The sequence below is a fragment of the Vicugna pacos genome, chromosome 10, assembly GCF_048564905.1.
Source record: "Vicugna pacos chromosome 10, VicPac4, whole genome shotgun sequence".
Classification (NCBI taxonomy): domain Eukaryota; kingdom Metazoa; phylum Chordata; class Mammalia; order Artiodactyla; family Camelidae; genus Vicugna; species Vicugna pacos.
Window position 1 is genome coordinate 61812517 of NC_132996.1, and position 18404 is coordinate 61830920.

General features: G+C 33.9%; 3 protein-coding genes across 3 annotated transcripts; all 3 read left to right on the plus strand.

Moving 5' to 3' along the window:
* The first annotated feature begins 1426 nt into the window (after positions 1-1426).
* LOC140699038 (olfactory receptor 4A47-like) lies at positions 1427-2344 on the plus strand. Its single transcript, XM_072970808.1, has one exon. It carries the CDS (start codon positions 1427-1429, stop codon positions 2342-2344), a length of 918 nt encoding a protein of 305 aa, XP_072826909.1.
* An 8107-nt stretch (positions 2345-10451) lies between these two features.
* On the plus strand, positions 10452-11378 carry LOC102540807 (olfactory receptor 4C3D-like). Its single transcript, XM_006219406.3, has one exon. The coding sequence runs from the start codon at positions 10452-10454 to the stop codon at positions 11376-11378; it is 927 nt and encodes a 308-aa protein (XP_006219468.2).
* Positions 11379-16598: 5220 nt separating this feature from the next.
* On the plus strand, positions 16599-17516 carry LOC102540559 (olfactory receptor 4A47-like). The gene has a single exon (XM_006219405.2). The coding sequence runs from the start codon at positions 16599-16601 to the stop codon at positions 17514-17516; it is 918 nt and encodes a 305-aa protein (XP_006219467.2).
* Positions 17517-18404: the final 888 nt, after the last annotated feature.

Consider the following 18404-nt stretch of genomic DNA (forward strand, 5'->3'; position numbering starts at 1 on the left):
TGTAATGGGCCATTAATATTCACTTTGAAAATTCCAACTTTTGGAAAAGGAATGTTTTTCTGAATGACTTAGTTGAAACAGATTTCCTGCCAGCATGGAATGAGTTGGTCACATGGAAACAGTTTAAGTTCTAGGGATGCTGCATGTATCTTGTACTCCATGTCCTCAGAGATGGCATCAGTGAGTGAAGAGCAAGGGATAAGACAGAGGAGCCCAGAACATGGATTGAATGGCTGTCTCCTTATGCAGGTAACCCAGCAAGCATATTTACACACAAGATTCTTACATTTTGCAAGACTACAATGGTGGTGTGAGAATTCACTCTTCTAGAAGCTCTCTTTTGTCATTCTCACAATCAGCCGTGTTAGCTCTCCTCTGTGATTACTAACATATGAGGAAGTTGATTCTATCTGATCTTGCTCTTTTTGGATATTTTTGAGTTACAATGATCCGGGATAAATTGACCTATAACATAAACTAGTCTTAGGAACTAATTTCAAGTGTAATTAATTGGGGATATTTTCATGGGCAGATATTTATAAATCCGCTGATATTCTGAATTAATACATACTCTACACATTGCTTATTAATCTGTTAAAAACTAAAAGATAATGTAGCATCTGTAGACCTTGATTAAATTGCTTTCAAGAACATGAGGTGATACAGTAGTAAGCAAGCTGTTATTTCAATTGTCACTTTTCTGTTCCAGTTGAGCTTCAGTGTACTAGTATGTTGGTGGCCATTGAGATATACTCTTCCCTCAATTTTTAAAATATATTTTAAATTTCTTTTATATTTAATTTATATTTTTATTCATTAATTTCTTAGAGATCTTTGTCTATTTTAGATATTATCTCTGTGTAAGTCCTCTACAATGTAAATCTTTCTCCAAACTACTTTTATGTATTTAGATTGCGCTATCTAAATTTACTAAATCCTTACATTTTTTTTGAAATTGTTAAATATATCTCTTAGGAATTTCAATGATTGGTTAAGAAGATTCTCCCATCCATAGAGATGAAAAAGTTATCTACTTAATATGTGAAAAGTAAAATAAAATAAACCTTTCTTTAATATTCTCTTAAAATTTAATCCATTTTAATTTTTGTAGAAGGTATTAGCTATGTGTACAACTATATTACCCTCCAGATAGAAAGCAAATTATGAAACTCAGTTATTAATAATGTGTTCTTTCCTCTCATATGTCTCTTAATTACTTGCCTCTCCATTGGTCTGAAAGATTTTTGAGGTTAGGGATGAGGCTTTAATCAGCCTTATGTGATAAATCTGAAAGTACTGGAACATAAACCATATTGCTTATTTGCTGAAAGAATAAACAAATTATCTGAAAACTTCAGGAAATCACTAGTAATAATATTTACAGGTAATTTTGTCCTGAACTCTGAAATAAGACATACAGAAGACTATGGACCAAAGGAGGAATGTGACTGAATTTGTCTTCTTGGGGCTCACTCAGAGCCCCCAGGGTCAGAAAATATTATTTGTTGTGTTCTTGCTCATCTACATTGTGACAATGGTGGGCAACCTACTCATTGTCATGACTGTGGTGGTCAGTCCAACCCTGGGTTCCCCTATGTACTTCTTTCTTGGCTATTTATCATTCATGGATGCTCTTTATTCTACTACAATCACCCCAAATATGATTATACACTTACTCAGCAAGAAGAAAGCCATTTCATTCCAAGCCTGCATGATCCAGCTTTTTATAGAGCACTTTTTTGGTGGTGCTGAGATTTGCCTCCTGGTCGCCATGGCTTATGACCGCTATGTGGCCATCTGCAAACCTTTACATTATTCCACAATCATGAATAAGAGAGTGTGTGTTCTGTTACTGCTATTGGCCTGTGTTGGTGGGTTTTTACATGCTGTAGCTCATCCTTCCTCTGTTTATAACCTTCCCTTCTGTGGTCCCAATGTCATTGACCACTTTGTCTGTGACATGTACCCCTTGTTAAAACTTGCTTGCACTGACACCTACATTATTGGTCTCACTGTACTTGCCAATGATGGGGCAATGTGTGTGGTCATCTTTATGCTCTTACTCATCTCCTATGGGGTCATCCTGCACTCCCTGAAGAATCTGAGTCAGGAAGGGAGGCGCAAAGCCTTGTCCACCTGTGGCTCCCACATTACTGTGGTGGTCCTCTTCTTTGTCCCCTGTATCTTTATGTATGTGAGACCTCCTTCTACCTTACCCATTGATAAGTCCTTGACTGTGTTTTACACCATTATCACCCCTATGTTGAACCCTCTAATCTATACTCTGAGAAATGGAGAGATGAAAAATGCTATGAAAAAGCTCTGGGCAAGGGTACGAAAATGAGGTAGCAGGGACATATATTTTATCATCTATTTTCAGTAAAGAATTTGTTCATTCCAGTAGAAGTCATGTGTGATTTTTAACTGTAGTAAATTTCTCCTCAGTTTTAATAACTTGGGCTTGATGAAAAATATTTATTATGTGAATACTTCCAATGATCATTATATACTTTTAATAATTTCATAATTTTCTAGTTATAGATATGTATATATATAGTTTGAAATATATTTTTAAGATCTTCACAGTTTCCCAGGATAATATATATAGTTTTTAGGTATAAAGTGTCTCTCGAGAATATACATTTATGTTCTATATGATGAATTAAGCAATAGTTAATAGTGTAGATTTATTTTAGTTAGTGGAAGATTTTCTCTTGTTACTCTCTTAAATAATGTAAACATTCTCATAATTAGTAGGACTGATTACAATTTTCAGAAAATAATAGAGGTATGACATAAACAATTTATTCACTCCATTCCACACAAAGACAGCCCATATTAATATTGAAGTATATATTTTAATTTTTTATCTGTAAGACACTTTGCATATATTATTTTGTTTATATTGCTTAGAATGTTAACATTGAAGAAGAGTGATGTTTCAGTTGTAATAGTATCATAAGGTGGCTAAGTTTGTAAAATTCATCCAAATGAACAAGGTGTTTATGTAGAAAAATCATCAAATCTTACTTCTTTTCCCAGTTAGGTAATCATATTATCTCCTCAAGTGGTGTAGCTTTGTTTGGATTTATATTTTCATAACAATGATCCATTAGTCTTCCCAATAGTTTAGAATATCTGGTAATACATCTGCTCTTTTCAATATTCCCAGCTCCTTTTTTGCTTATTGTGTTTCATAGCCTTCTGTAGAAGTACAGGCTCTGCCTTTCATCTGTAAATGTAGCATAAAACATAATGTACAAACTTCAAACATGAACTACAGAACTCGACACCAGGTATTTTAGATGGTATCATTGTTAAAATAAATGCTGACTATATATGACAATCTTATCTCTCTTATTAATGAAATACAGATTAGTAGGCAATCAGGAAATCAGAATATACTGTTTTATTTGACATATCATTCATAAAATAGTTTCTTTCTTTGAATCAGGGTTGAAATAAAACATTATCTGCCTCTAAGTAGTCAGAAGCATTTGATCAAAGAAATGTACTATTCTGCCTCCATTGTTTAATCTTGATATGAGGGGTGAAGTCTTTGAATCAATGGGTACTGATCACTAGTAAATCACACTGTATGAGAAACTTCATAAAGAGATGAAGTTATCCCTGTTAAATGGATATTTCTTATATTACCTCAAAGTCTTCTCAGGTACAATGCTATTTACCAAAAATACCAAGCATTTGAGTTTATCAGATTCTGTGTATTTTTTTCCTCCACTTTGAATGTTGCTCTAGACTGAGAGTTGTGTCCCTCTTCAAAACCAGAAGTTAAATCCTTTAGAATGTGACGGTGCTTGGAGGTGGGCCCTTTAGGAAATGATTAGATCATGAAGATGGAGTCCTTATGATTGGAATGGATGCTCTTTTATAGAGACCCCCAACACCCATGAATCTTCTGCCATGTGAGGATGCAGCAAAATGATGGCTGTCTATCAACAGGGAAGGGACCTTATCAGATATGAAATCTGCTGGCACCTTAACCTTGGACTCCTGATCCTCCAAACTGGTGAAAATAAATGTTTATTATTTCACCACCCAGTCTATGGTATTCTTTATTAGTAGCCAAATGGACCAAGTCAGATGTTTAATTTTCAAATTTGTGTAGTTATTTCAATTGATGAGCTAAAAGTCTTTATTAATTGTGTCTGTTCATTGGTCTATAACCTCCTTGAAGTCACAGACTTTTTAAAATTGTCTGTTTTCTCTGTTTCTTGAATAATATAGGGAACCCAGAATCCACTCTATAGATTTTGTCAGTTACTTGAATTCTTGGCCTATTGAAGTGAATATTTTTTCTGACAAGTTTTGATTAACCTATTCTACATTAAAGATATAATATATAATATTGCTATAAATATTTACTCTGATATTTACTATATATACTTAAAATTATTATATCTTTTATGTTATAATTATTGATGTTTTTATATAAGTATTTTATTTTAATATTCTTTTACTTTTTGATTTTTTTCTATCACATCACTCAGAAAATTTCATAATCTTCCAATGATTTTATGAATTTTAACCTTTTTTTCAAAAATAAACTTCTCAAAATATTTTATTTTTTAACCCAACTATAATTTATTTTTGTTTATGACAAGGAAATATCTAAGCCCAAACTGTAAAATATTCTTCCAACACAATTATTAATTTGTATAACAATTTGAAAATGTTCTATTTAGTATGTCAAGCTTTATAGCATCAAGAGGCTTCAATTTGGGGGCAATTTTTCCTCTTTTCCCCCTCCTCTTCCAAACTTTATGGTCATTTTGCAGAGTTTGAAAACTTCCCATAAAATATGTTTAGAATGCCATGACTCTACATATTTATTTTGAGGAAAACCTACAAATTTTAATGTCTTGTGTCCAATCCAGAAAAAAAAAACCCACATATTGTGAATGATTGATTGATGTCTCAATAAAAATTTGTAATCATCTCCATAGAGTATACATAAACCTTGCCTTGTGGTTTACTTATTTAAAAAGAGGACTCTCTTATTTACATTTGACTCACATTTTCAAGGATCAAGTCAAGAAGTACGCCTTCTCATACTTCTCACCTGCCACTGACACCACCTCTGCAAGGTAAGTATAGTTAGGATTATTCCCACTTTACAGATGAAGAAAATTGAATTTCAAAAAATTTAAACAATCTGCCCAATATCAGAGACACAGCTAGTCTTCAGATCTACCCTTTTCAAAATTCAAATTTATGTTCTTCTGATGACTTCAAATGATATCTGAAAAAACATAGTATTTCATCAAAACCCCTCTGTTTTTGTAGTCATTGAAATTTTTCTCTTCCTAATTACAGAGTTGTATAATGTGCCTGTGTATATAAGCAGTTGGAATTCAGAAAGGTGTATGGTTTGTTGGTATTTAGAATGGAGTGGAATATATTATAGAAAGAAGATGCTGGTACCCTCTTGGCACACACCTGACATACCTAATATTTAAAATTATTCTGGATTTCTTGTTCTGTTGGGTAAAAGTGATCAGTCACTTAAAAAATTGATCTCACTGTATTTAGCAGATATGAAAATAATAAAGTGTTCTCTGGTGATTACAGCAGCATTATAAAATTAAAATTTAGTGTTCTTATTTTACAGAAAAAATGGAGGATCCGAAAGGTTAAAAAACTTGATCACGGAAAATATAAGTTAGATTTGAGCCCAAATATGCTTCCCCACATTGTGTGAGTTTTTATTATACAGAATTTCTTGGAATTGGTCATTGATTATGGTTTAGCATATACAGTATTTTTAATTATATGCCATAAGATGTGACACTTTATCAGGTTAACAATTATTAGTAGCAATTAAATGCAGATGTTTTTCAAAACCAAACAATAAAATATATCCCTAAAACAATTTCACTATTAGGAAGATGGCTTTACACTTAGTCTCTTGAATCTGGAATCCCCTTTGACAATTGTCTCAGGAGATTATTTATAAGGGCTGTTTTTTTTTTTTTTAAAAAAAGCAGGAATTATTAGTCCACAGTTGTCAAAGAAAAATTTTCTCAGCTCAACAACTTACCTAACTTAAAAGACTTTGTTGTGAATTAATTTTGACTCTCTCTGCTCTTGAGTGCTTTGTTATTTTGAGAACATGATCTGCTACCTAGCGTGATACATGAATCTGCCATGAGAACACTTTGACAGGTACCTGGTTTCTGTGAAATTAGTCCCTGAACCTATCAAACAAGAAACCATACCTCAACTGGTTTCTGATCAACTGTGATAAGATTCACATATAATTTCTTCTGCCCTTTCATGTTCAAGAATCTGTTTTGCTGTTATCTCCAGGGTTTTAAACCACTCTTTCCTTGGATTTGCATTCCGAAAACAGATTTTCCTGGTGTGGCTCCAGGGACTCCTCTTTTGAAAAGTTGTTTTCCTAGACAATCTTCACTGATTTAGACCTAACTCGTATCTCTTTCCATTTCATGGACCACGCCAGGACTTGGGGAGCTGGACTAGACAGGTGTAAGGGTTCTAAAGCCATCTTTATCCAGCACTGTAGTTATTTAAGTAGAGGCTGGGATGACCCCTCAATGGACCATTGTGAGTGGAGCTCAATTTTTTTATGAGGTTGAGAATGACTTTGTCTGTCCATGCTAATTCTCTTATCTAAGTCTTTCATTCCAGAGTTGAAGATAAGTTCAAGACATTTTCATGATGACATATCAGGAAATTTCATATTCCTTATAGTTATTTAGATGGTTTCAAGTCCTCATTTAGACTGTCTTGGGCATCTGCTATCACAGATATTATTACAGCACTTTAATATTAAAATGTCTGGTCAAACCAGGTTTGACCCATGCTGCTCACAGTGATCCCATTCTCTGGAGGAATCCAGAAAATAAATCATCAGTGTAAAACTTATTTTTCTTCTTATGAATGCAGGCATATTTGAACATGGTCAGTGGGTTTGTGCTATATAGGAGTATTTACAAACAAATTGAACTGGAGTAAATTCATTTAAAAATAATTTCAAATATTGATAGTTATTTATTTTAGTAGATAATTGTAATAGGCCTCTCAGTTGGTGGCAAGGGAAACTTGCCATGACGATAATTAAAGATTGTAAAACAATAATTTAAATGTAAGTATCCTGGCCTGGAAGTTAGTGTCCTGGTCGCCTATTTTGCCTTGGCAAATGGCATTCTGATTCTTTGTCTTATATTTACTTACTATAAATTGTTGATATTAAAACTTATTCTTTTGCATTCCACAGGATATTATGAAATTAAACTTAAATGACTGAAATAAATGTATTCTGCCATCTCTGAATATAACTGAAGACTGGAAAGATTTACATGGTTATTATGTTAATCTAATTCCAGAACTGATGCAAGATACAACCAATTTGAAAATGTATTCTAAACTTTACCTGCTGTGAAATGCCAATATTATAATAGGATTTGTAATTATCACTTAATGTACATCTGAAAAGAAATATTTAAGCATTCTAATTTGCATGAATGATTGATTAAAAAATACAATATTATAATAAACATTTTTTCAGTTACGTAGTTACCACCATAACTGACTAACTTATACAATATTTCTTATTCAGACTCAATATTAAGCTCATTTGTTATCAAATACCTAAATTCATTAATGATCAACTTATTTTGTTTTCTGTTATCATGAAGTTTTGTGTTCATGTAGACTTAATGAGGAGTTCAAAATTAAAGAGGAATCCTCTAAGAGTTCTCTTCTAAAGTTTAGTTAAGTTTCATCAAATAACTGGGTTGTTGGCAAAATCTCCTAATGGTGGTGGAATACCCCTGAGGTCCAATTAGCCACAGCTAACAAACTTTACTGAATTGGTCTACAAACAGGAAATGTGGTAGCAATTTTCAGGTTCAAGAGAAAGCCCCCATCCAAAGGTACTACTTATAAATCAGCAAAATGCTCACTGTAGCTGAGTTAGTTGCCATTTTTCATTTTACAACTTTCTTTCTTTCTTGGTGAACTATCAGCTTCCTGGGACCCTGACCATGGAGCTATGACAGGCAAGTTCACAGGTAAGATTTATTTTTCCCTCAGGAGATCACATAATCATAGACTCTCAGATTTAAATGGATTTACAAGTTATAGAATCATCCCTCATCCTCCCCAATCTGAGATTTCAATCCCTCTTCAGCAGGCAAGACATTAAGAATGACTCAACTACAATTATGCCAACTTAGAAGTAAAAATACTTGGGGTCTTTTTTTTCTTATTGATATATATTTAAATTAGTTAGAGGAAAAATAAAATTAGTTAAAATTAAATTAGAATAACTGTATAATTCAAATTTGCATCCAAAATTTTCCCAATTTATAGTACATCAGATTTTCCTATTATACTGCACAATTTTTTTAAAGACCCCAGTTAAACACTCCATATGAATCAAGGAGATGCACTGTATTTTAATTATCCATTTTTCCACTGTTAAGCATTCCATGTAGTTTGCAAATTTTCCATAGCTCTTAAAAATTTAGTTAAACATATTTGTGAATAATGTTCTTTCCTTTTAAAAAGTATTTTCCTTTAGAGTTTAATCCTAGAAAGTGTATTATAGAATCAAAGAGAAAAAAGAGTGTTTTTATTTCTTCATAATCATTTCTAAATAAATTTCATTAATTATGTCTAATTATTAATTAATATACACTATACTATTTTCTGATCTACTGAGGGCATCTTCCTGGGAATAAGAGAATTCAGTGAAGCTACTGTACTTTGTTTCCACATATGTGTAAATTTTTCAATTTGGATAATTAAAAAATAAAGCTCTTTATCCATTTGTCTTTGAAAGGAAAAGACATATTTTGGTAGAATGTGTTTTATTATGTTTATGTTTTTCCTTTGGGAAATTCATGTCCCCAAATTTCCTCATTCTATTAATAATGCAGTATCATCCTGCAACCAGGAATGATGGATGATGGATGCTGTGGGAAGATGGGAGAAGAAGACATGAGAATGCCTGCAGCAGAAACAAAGGGGTGGGAAGGTCATTCACATCATGGAAGGATGAGTTCCGCTGTTTGCTAATGAAATTTCAGGGAAGGGATTACTAAAGACACTTCACAGGGACACTTTTTATAACTTTATGTTTACACACATATATTAATATACACAGTCAGTGTGCAATAAACATGTGTTGAATGAGTGAAATTGTAATAGGTACTTATAGTGATAGACTTTGCATATGTTTGTGTTGTGTGTATATATGTCCATGTGTATAGTACATTACTTATCTCTCTGTCTTATCTTGAAACTGATTTCTTTTTGTTCTTATAATTAATTTTTACTTTTAGAACTTTGAAAATGAGGATTTCCTTACTTGACAGATCCTCCATGTACTGAACACTTACACATTAGTTTTTTTTTTAATCCAAGTCTACTGTGCTGTAAATTTACTGCATGTGACTCTGTTAAATTGTATGTGGAACAGAATTTTGAAGAATAAAAATGTATTAATTAACAAACACTACAATTATGTTGATACTAAAATGACCTGATAACATACTCATTCCTAGAGGCAATTAATATTTTCGTATTACCCCATAAAATGTGCCAGAAAGATTAACATGGAATACAACTTAATATCAAATTTATTTCTGTTTTGGATAAAGTAGAGAATAATGATAAACAGAGCAGGAGGGTGAGAACACTTGAATTCCTGGTACATTTATGGTCTGGGGAGGCAGGTGTATTCTCCCCCATGGAGAATGGCAATTCACCAAGCACTTACTCAGCACCTAACAGGTTCCAGGCAGTGCAGACATTATGCCAGGCACTGTGGTAGGTGCAGTGAGGGAACACACCTGAACAGCTTATGGGTCCTGGTAGGTACCAGCGAGAGCATGTTGCCAGCGACTTACATACATTTCCCTAAACTGCTTGCTTATTAGAGATATGTATTCATAGTGTCTTTCTTTTCACATTTAGAGCTGAGGGTTCAGATTTGAATACTCATGGAAGAAGAAAGATCTCTTGTCTGTGTGCAGCATCTCTTAGCTTACAAGATCCATCTGAGAATTACACTCTGTAACCTCACAGATGCAAAAGAGTGCTTGAAGTCATGGGACACAGAGCTGATGCACCAGAGTCACATGGAGTTGGAACAAGAAAGGTAATCCAGATCTTGCATACGTAGCTCAGAATTTTCTCAGTAAATTACCCATCAAATGTTGCTCTGTAGATGTTTTACAGATGACAGGTACTAGGTGTCTGAAGAGATGAAAACATCGTGGAGGAAGTAAGAGAGAACTGAAACAAGCACTTAGGCAGGACTGTCAAGGACACACTACAAAGGTACAGTGACTGCTCTGTTTCTGTACCAAGATATTCAGACCATGATCCTTTCATGATTAATGGGAATCATTCCTTATTCTCGTAGATAATTCAGGCCCCAGGAAGGTGTCACTTGCTGAATGAATCTCCTCACGCCTCCCAACAATGTGACTGAATTTGTTCTCTTGGGACTCACGCAGAATCCACACTTGCAGAAAATACTCTTCATTGTGTTTTTGTTCATCTTCCTATTTACTGTGTTGGCCAATTTGCTCATGGTCATCACCATCTCCCTCAGCCCTGCACTTTCAGCTCCCATGTACTTCTTTCTTACTTACTTGTCCTTCATAGATGCCATATATTCATCTGTCACCACTCCTAAAGTGATCATTGACCTGCTGTATGAGAGGGGAACCATCTCCTGGGGTGGCTGCATGACTCAGATCTTTGTTGAACACCTCCTGGGAGGATCAGAGATCATCATCCTGGTTGTCATGGCCTATGATCGCTATGTGGCCATCTGCAAGCCTCTGCACTACATGACCATCATGCGACAGGGGCTCTGCCAGCTCCTGGTGGTGGTGGCCTGGCTTGGGGGGATCCTACATGCCACCGTGCAGATTCTATTCATGGTCAACTTGCCCTTCTGTGGTCCCAATGTCATAGATCACTTCATGTGTGATTTCTTCTCATTGTTGAAGCTTGCCTGTAGCGACACCTACAGGCTTGGAGTGGTGGTAGCAGTGAACAGTGGGGGCATGTGCTTACTCATTTTTTCCATGCTGCTCATCTCCTACATAGTCATCCTGAGCTCCCTGAAATCCCATGGCTCTGAAGGACGGCACAAGGCCCTCTCTACCTGTGGCTCCCACTTTACAGTAGTGGTGCTCTATTTTGTCCCTTGTATTTTCACCTACACATGTCCTGTGGACACTTACCCTGTGGACCTGTTGATGAATGTGTTCTTTATAATCCTCACTCCCATGTTAAATCCTATCATTTACACAGTTAGAAACACAGAGGTGAAAAATGCCATGAGGAGTTTGTTGAAGAGGAGAGTAACTTAGGCTGTTCATGATGCCAAGAATGTGATGATTTATATACACAGGGAGAATTATATCTGTTGCAAATTTGAAGGAAAACTAAAATATTTTGCAGATCATTGAAAGAAGAAAAGGATTCATAAACTAACATTTTTGATAATTTAATATTGGCTAGGCATTTACTAGGCATTTTGGTAAGATACTTTACTATGGCTTCAACGTTTGTGATCATAACCAGAATAGGCAATGGAGAGAATGACTATAGACCCTTAGTTGGTGATTGTAAAGTATATTTTTCTTCAGATTATTACCACTACTTTACTAAATCCTTCATATATGTTACTTGGATGAAATTGGTTTTTCATTGGACCTTGATATCAGACATTCTTCTGTGTTTGCTTAGCCTGTTGCAAAGCAAATAAGGCATAGAAATTTGTTGAATGATGGAATCACAGCTGAATTTTTTTTCTGTGCTATTAATTTACCAAAAGCAAAAGGAAAGGCACCACTAAATGAGGAAATATAATTCACAAACTATCCCTAATTCTTTTCTTTCTAAAACACAAGCCAGAAAATTTGAGATTACTCTTAAGATGGACTTATTTTCTTAAATACCCTTGTGGCTCACAGTTTTTCTTTAATATAAAGGACATGCTTTATTTTTACATACCAAGACTTGAGTAGCCATTTGAAACATGAGTAAACATTCTTTTATCAAATTTAAACAAAGAAGTCTATGATTAATTTCCAAAGCTAGTGAACTATGAATCTGATACACATTGGTTCCAACTCTTTGAAGTTATGAATAAAACTGCTACAAATATTTTCATATAGTTATTGAAAAAAGAAGTAAAGAAAGCAGAAATATATGAAATAATTATTTTCAAGACACTAGATGTCAGAACCAATTGACAGTGATCACTAAGAGATGGGAAACAAGTCGGGCTCTAGGATTTTCCAGTTTATTACCTTTAAAAGTTCCCTTGTTGTGACACAGAGAAGAATACCTTAGAAGGTCCTGGTATGTTGCTTGAGTTGAGATGAAGTTGCGGTTCTGTGGAGACCAAGCAGCTAGAATTCTGAAGATGGAATATCATAGAGCATAGACCTAGAGACCTTGTCAGTGGTGGGAAAGAGAGACAGCCAGACAGACACTGAGAGAGAGAATGCTGGAGAGCTAGAGAGAATCCCTCTCAGCTCATCATAAAAGTACTGATCGGTGCAAACATTTGAGAAAACTACCTGAGGCTGGGAAAGATCTGCCCAGATAGATGAGAGAGAAGGGTGCTTGCTCCTCACATTGGGTCAGGAAAAGTGCCTATTCTTACCAGCTGGAAAACCTTGTAGTTCATGAGGGTCAATGCTTAGGAAGATTTTGCATAAATAGAGATATACTAATTAGCCCTGGACTGAACACTTCTCAAGACCTGTTTCAAAAACAAATTAGGAAGAATTAAAAAAAAATCCAAAAAGAAAACATCCAAAAGAATCAAACTAAATATTATGTTCAGAATTTTGTGTCTTTGTGAATGTAAGGTATTAATCTATTTTCTTTGTGCTCCCCAGGTTTCATTCTGGTATAAGGGTTATGCTGGGTGCATAGAATGTGTTAGGAAGTATATTAATTCTTCCCAGGAGTGAAAAGTACTTATGTAAGACTGGTACTGCTTGTTGATTAGTTGTTACATAGTATTCATTGATTAAAGCTACATGAGAATGAAATTTTGGTTTTCAATGGCAGGATTCTAAAGAATTCATTTACTTGGGTATTAAATTATTCTAGCTTTTAATTATTTTTTTCCTAGTGTGCTTAGAAAGTTGTATTTTTCATAGCAGTTGTCCATTTTCTTTAGTTGGCAGATATACTATACTAAATCATGTAACATATTATTTTATTATCTTTTCAAAATATGTAGAGTCTGAAGTAACAACTGTCTCTTCATTGTGGATTCTAATAATTTGTTTTTTGTCTTCTTTTTTCTTAATCAGTTTTGCTAGAATCTTATCCAGTTTATTAACTCTGAAAGAACTCATTAAATACTTTCTTTATTTTGAATTTGTTTCTATTTCAATGACTTGTCTTCCATTTGCTATTTCCTTTCTGCAGTGTTCTCTGGGTTTATTTCAATTTTTTTTTTCTCCTGTGTACAGAAGTGCTTTCTGCTGTTTATTAAGGTCAATGCTGGCGCAGCCCACCTGTGTGACTCTTTTTTTTTAAATTTTTTATTGATTTATAATCATTTTACAATGTTGTATCAAATTCCAGTATAGAGCACTATTTTTCAGTTATACATGAACATATATATATATTCATTGTCACCTTTTTTCTCCATGAGCTACCATAAGATCTTGTGTATATTTCCCTGTGCTATACAGTATCATCTTATTTATCTATTCTACAATTTTGAAATCTCAGTCTATCCCTTCCCACCTTCCACCCCCTGGGTTTATTTTAATTTTTTTTCTAGCTTCTTGAAACAGAAACTTAGTTCATTTTTTATAATATTTTCTGTTTCCTAATACTTGCATTTAAGTTATAAATCTCTCTAAGCACTCCTTTAACTGCATCCGGTTGACTGATAAATAAAATATGTACTATATTAAATATGGCTTTTATACATATATATTTCATACGTACCTTTCATACATCTTTTACATTCATTTGTATCATTATCTTTGTATTGAAAATGTACCTTTTAAAATGTTCACAGTTCATTTAGGTTTATGTTGCTTAATTTATAATTAATTAGAAAATGTTATGTTTTGTTATCAATTTCTAGTTGATTACATTATTATAAAATATATATATATATATATATATCTATAAATATTTGTGCTCTATAATTTAAGTCCTTTGAAATGTACTGCAATTATGTCATGGCCTAGTGTACTGTCTACTTTGGTGAGAGCCCCATGAGGTATTTGAGGTGAACAGAATAGTCCCACAAATGCCTTCTTTCCCTGTTTCCACACTAACACAGATTCTATCAACTCGCCTGTCTGAAATATGTGACAAAGTATGTGACAAACTTTATCTGCATCTGAAACAGAATTCAAGTGACTTATTCTGAAATTAGCATTCATAATGTTTTGGAAATTAGTTCAGAAATCATCTTCAGAGACAAAGATTAAAATTAACAGACTTGCCTATTTTGAAGGCCATGGTTTAAACAAGAACGTTTTTACGTATTTCATTTCTGCCCATCCTGAGCTTTTCCCTTTGATGACATGACCTCAAGTTGTTTTTTAATACTTTTCCCCCAGAGGATATGGTTCTACAAGTTTTGTTTTACACTGCGATTATCCTGTAGGCATCTCCAGAGATAAAGTGTCACCATCAAAATATGATTAAGGTCCCATTGAATTTAATTAGACAAGGATCACCCACATAGATGCACCAACTTAAAGACTTTATAACATGTACAGCATTTCAAATGTAGATAAAGTGTCTACAGACCTTTACCCTTACCTCACAGGACAGACTTTCATGAACTGAAATGATGGACTCAAAATATAATAAAGTTTGTATATGAAATTATTCTCCATCTCAGGAAACTCAAAGCTCAACAACCCTGGATGAAGGCAGGAGAGTGTAACTGATTGAGAATCAAAATATTGGAAAGACTATTTCACTATTTCACTCTCACTTGTATAAAAGACAAAAAGCAACATTTGTATATAAGCAATTCATACACATTTACAGTTTCCTCTCCAGTCAAAATGTTGAATTGAAATTTGTTAGTGATTGGAACAATTCCTACAAACAATCAATATTTTGGTCTCTGTTCACAATCAAGATTTGGAGTTCTTTAGTAACAGACCATTCATATTCACTTTGAAAATGCCAGCTTTTGAATAGGAATATTTTTCTGAATGGCTGAGATGAAATAGATTTCCTGCAAACATGGAATGTGTTGGTCACATGGAAACAATTCAAAGTCCAGTGATGTTGCATGTGTCTTGTTCTCTTTGTCCTCCAAGATGGCATCAGTGAGTGAAGAGCAAGGGAGAAGACAGGAGGGTCCAGAACATGGACTGAATAGCAGTCTTCTTATGCAGGTAACCCAGGAAGGGTATTTATATGTAAAATTCTGAACTGGGCTTATAATTTGCAAAAGAAGTACTTAGGTGGTGTGAGAATTCAGTCTTTTGAAAGTTCTCCTTTGTGATTTTCATAATCAGCCATGTTAGGAATCCTTTGTGATTATTAAAATATATGAAGATTGATTTTATTCTGTCATGCTCTTTTGGATATTTTCATATTACAATGATCTGAAATAAATTTACTTTCTCTAACAGAAAGTATTCTTAGAAAAACTAATTTCAGCTGTAACTAATGGGGTATATTTATGGACAGATAATTCTAAATCTGATGATACTCCCAATTAATATGTTCTCTAAACATTGTTTGTTGATCTGTTAAAAATTAAAAGATTATGTAGCATGTGTAGGATTTGAGTTGCTTTCAAGAAACCAAGATAATATGGTAGAAAGCAAACCTTATTTTAATTCCCACTTTATGTCCACAGGGGAACTTCAGTGTACTATCATATGTTTCTTGGCCATTTAGATCTATTTTTCCTTTAATTGTTTGTATATATTCTAATTTTTAAAAATATTTTATTTTTTGTTAATTGCTTAGATATCTTTGTCTATTTTACATATTAACTCTGAGAATTCTCTAAAATGTAAATCTTTCTCCAAACTACTTTTGTCTTTTTACATTGTGGTATTTTTTCCTATATCCTTTAAATTTTTTTGCAATTGTTAAATACATCTATTTTGGATTTCAATAATTAGTTAAGAATACTATTCCATCCTAGAGTAGAGAGAATTACTCCTTAATAAGTGTCAAGTAAAATAAAATAAGCCTTGCTTTAATTTTTTATTAGCAATTAATCCAATATTATTTTTGTATAAAGTATTAGCTATACATGCAATTTTACTATTTTCCAGTTGGAAAGCTAGTTGTGGCAAATCATTTATTTAATAAGGTGTTCTTTTCCCATGTATGTCTCTTAATTACTTGCCTCTCCATTAATCTGAAAAATCTTTGAGATTAGGGATGGGTTTTTAATCAAACTTCTTATGATAATCTCTAAAAGTATTGGAACATAAAAAAAATGCTACTGATTTGTTGAAAGAATAAATAAATTATCTTAAGACTTCAGGAAGTCACTACTAAAAATTTTATTTACAGAGAATTTTGTCCTGAACTCTGAAATAGGACGTACAAAAGACTCTATGGACCAAAGGAGGAATGTGACTGAGTTTGTCCTCTTGGGGCTCACTCAGAGCCCCCAGGGTCAGAAAATATTATTTGTTGTGTTCTTGCTCATCTACATTGTGACAATGGTGGACAACCTACTCATTGCTGTGACTGTGGTGGTCAGCCCAACCCTGGATTCCCCTATGTACTTCTTTCTTGGCTATTTATCATTTATGGATGCTCTTTATTCTACTACAATCACCCCAAATATGATTATACACTTACTCAGTGAGAAGAAAACCATTTCATTTCAAGCCTGCATGATCCAGCTTTTTACATGGCACTTTTTTGGTGGTGCTGAGGTTTGCCTCCTGGTGGTCATGGCTTATGACCGCTACGTGGCCATCTGTAAACCTTTGCATTATTCCACAATCATGAATCAGCGAGCATGTGTTCTGCTACTGCTATTGGCCTGTGTTGGTGGGTTTTTACATGCTGTAGTTCAACTTTTCTTTGTTTACAACCTTCCCTTCTGTGGTCCCAATGTCATTGACCACTTCGTCTGTGACATGCACCCTTTGTTAAAACTTGCCTGCACCGACACCTACATTATTGGCCTCACTGTGGTGGCCAATGATGGAGCAATGTGTGTGGTCATCTTTATGCTCTTACTCATCTCCTATGGGGTCATCCTGCACTCCCTGAAGAATCTGAGTCAGGAAGGGAGGCGCAAAGCCTTGTCCACCTGTGGCTCCCACATTACTGTGGTGGTCCTCTTCTTTGTCCCCTGTATCTTTATGTATGTGAGACCTCCTTCTACCTTACCCATTGATAAGTCCTTGACTGTGTTTTACACCATTATCACTCCTATGTTGAACCCTCTAATCTATACTCTGAGAAATGGAGAGATGAAACATGCCATGAAAAAGCTCTGGACCAGAAAAAGTACATGAAGCAGCAAGGATATATATATCATCTATTTTCAAAGAAGAATTTTTCTTTCCAAAAAACGTATATGTAATTATTGAACTGCAGTAAACTTCTCCTCAGGTTTAGTAAATTGGATGTGATGAAAAACATTTATTTTGTGAATACTTGCAATGATCAAAATATACTCTTAAATTTGCATAATTTTATAGTTCAATACATATGTATATATTGTTTGAAATACATTTTTAAGATTTCAGTTTCTTAATTTTGGGTGCAAGTGTCTCCATTGAGAACATAGATTTATGTACTATACAATAAGTTAAGCTACATTTAATACTGTAAATTTATTTTAGTTAGTGGAAGATTTTCTCCTGTTACTCTTCAGTAATATAATATAATCTTTCTCATAATTAATAGGACTCATTATAGCTTAAAAAAATAATAGAGATATAACATAAAATGTCATTCACTCTCTTTCCCTAAAGACAACTTATGTTAACATTGAGGTACATAAAATATTTTTAGCCTGCAAGACCCTTTGCATGTACTATTTTGTTTATATTGCTTAGCAAGTTAACATTGAAGAAAAATGATGTTTCAGTTGTAATGCTAATCATAAGGTGGTTAAATTAATAAAAATTATCTGAATGAACAAGGTTCATTCAATGCAGAAAAATAAACAAATCTTACTTCTTTTCCTAATTGCATAATCATATTATCTGTTCAAGTGGAGCAGATTTGTCTGGATGTATATTTTCATTAAGATCAACCATTTAATCTTCCCAGATAGTTTAGAATATCTGGGAACACATCTGCTCTTTTTCAACCTCCCCAACTCTTCTTTTGCTTACAGTGTTTCATAGCCTTCTATAGAGATGCAGGCTCTGCCTTCCATGTGTAAATTTAGTATA

Excerpts from the sequence above, each read along its gene's own strand:
- LOC140699038 (XM_072970808.1), top strand. The coding sequence starts at position 1,427 with ATGGACCAAAGGAGGAATGTGACTGAATTTGTCTTCTTGGGGCTCACT.
- LOC102540807 (XM_006219406.3), top strand. The coding sequence starts at position 10,452 with ATGAATCTCCTCACGCCTCCCAACAATGTGACTGAATTTGTTCTCTTG.
- LOC102540559 (XM_006219405.2), top strand. The coding sequence starts at position 16,599 with ATGGACCAAAGGAGGAATGTGACTGAGTTTGTCCTCTTGGGGCTCACT.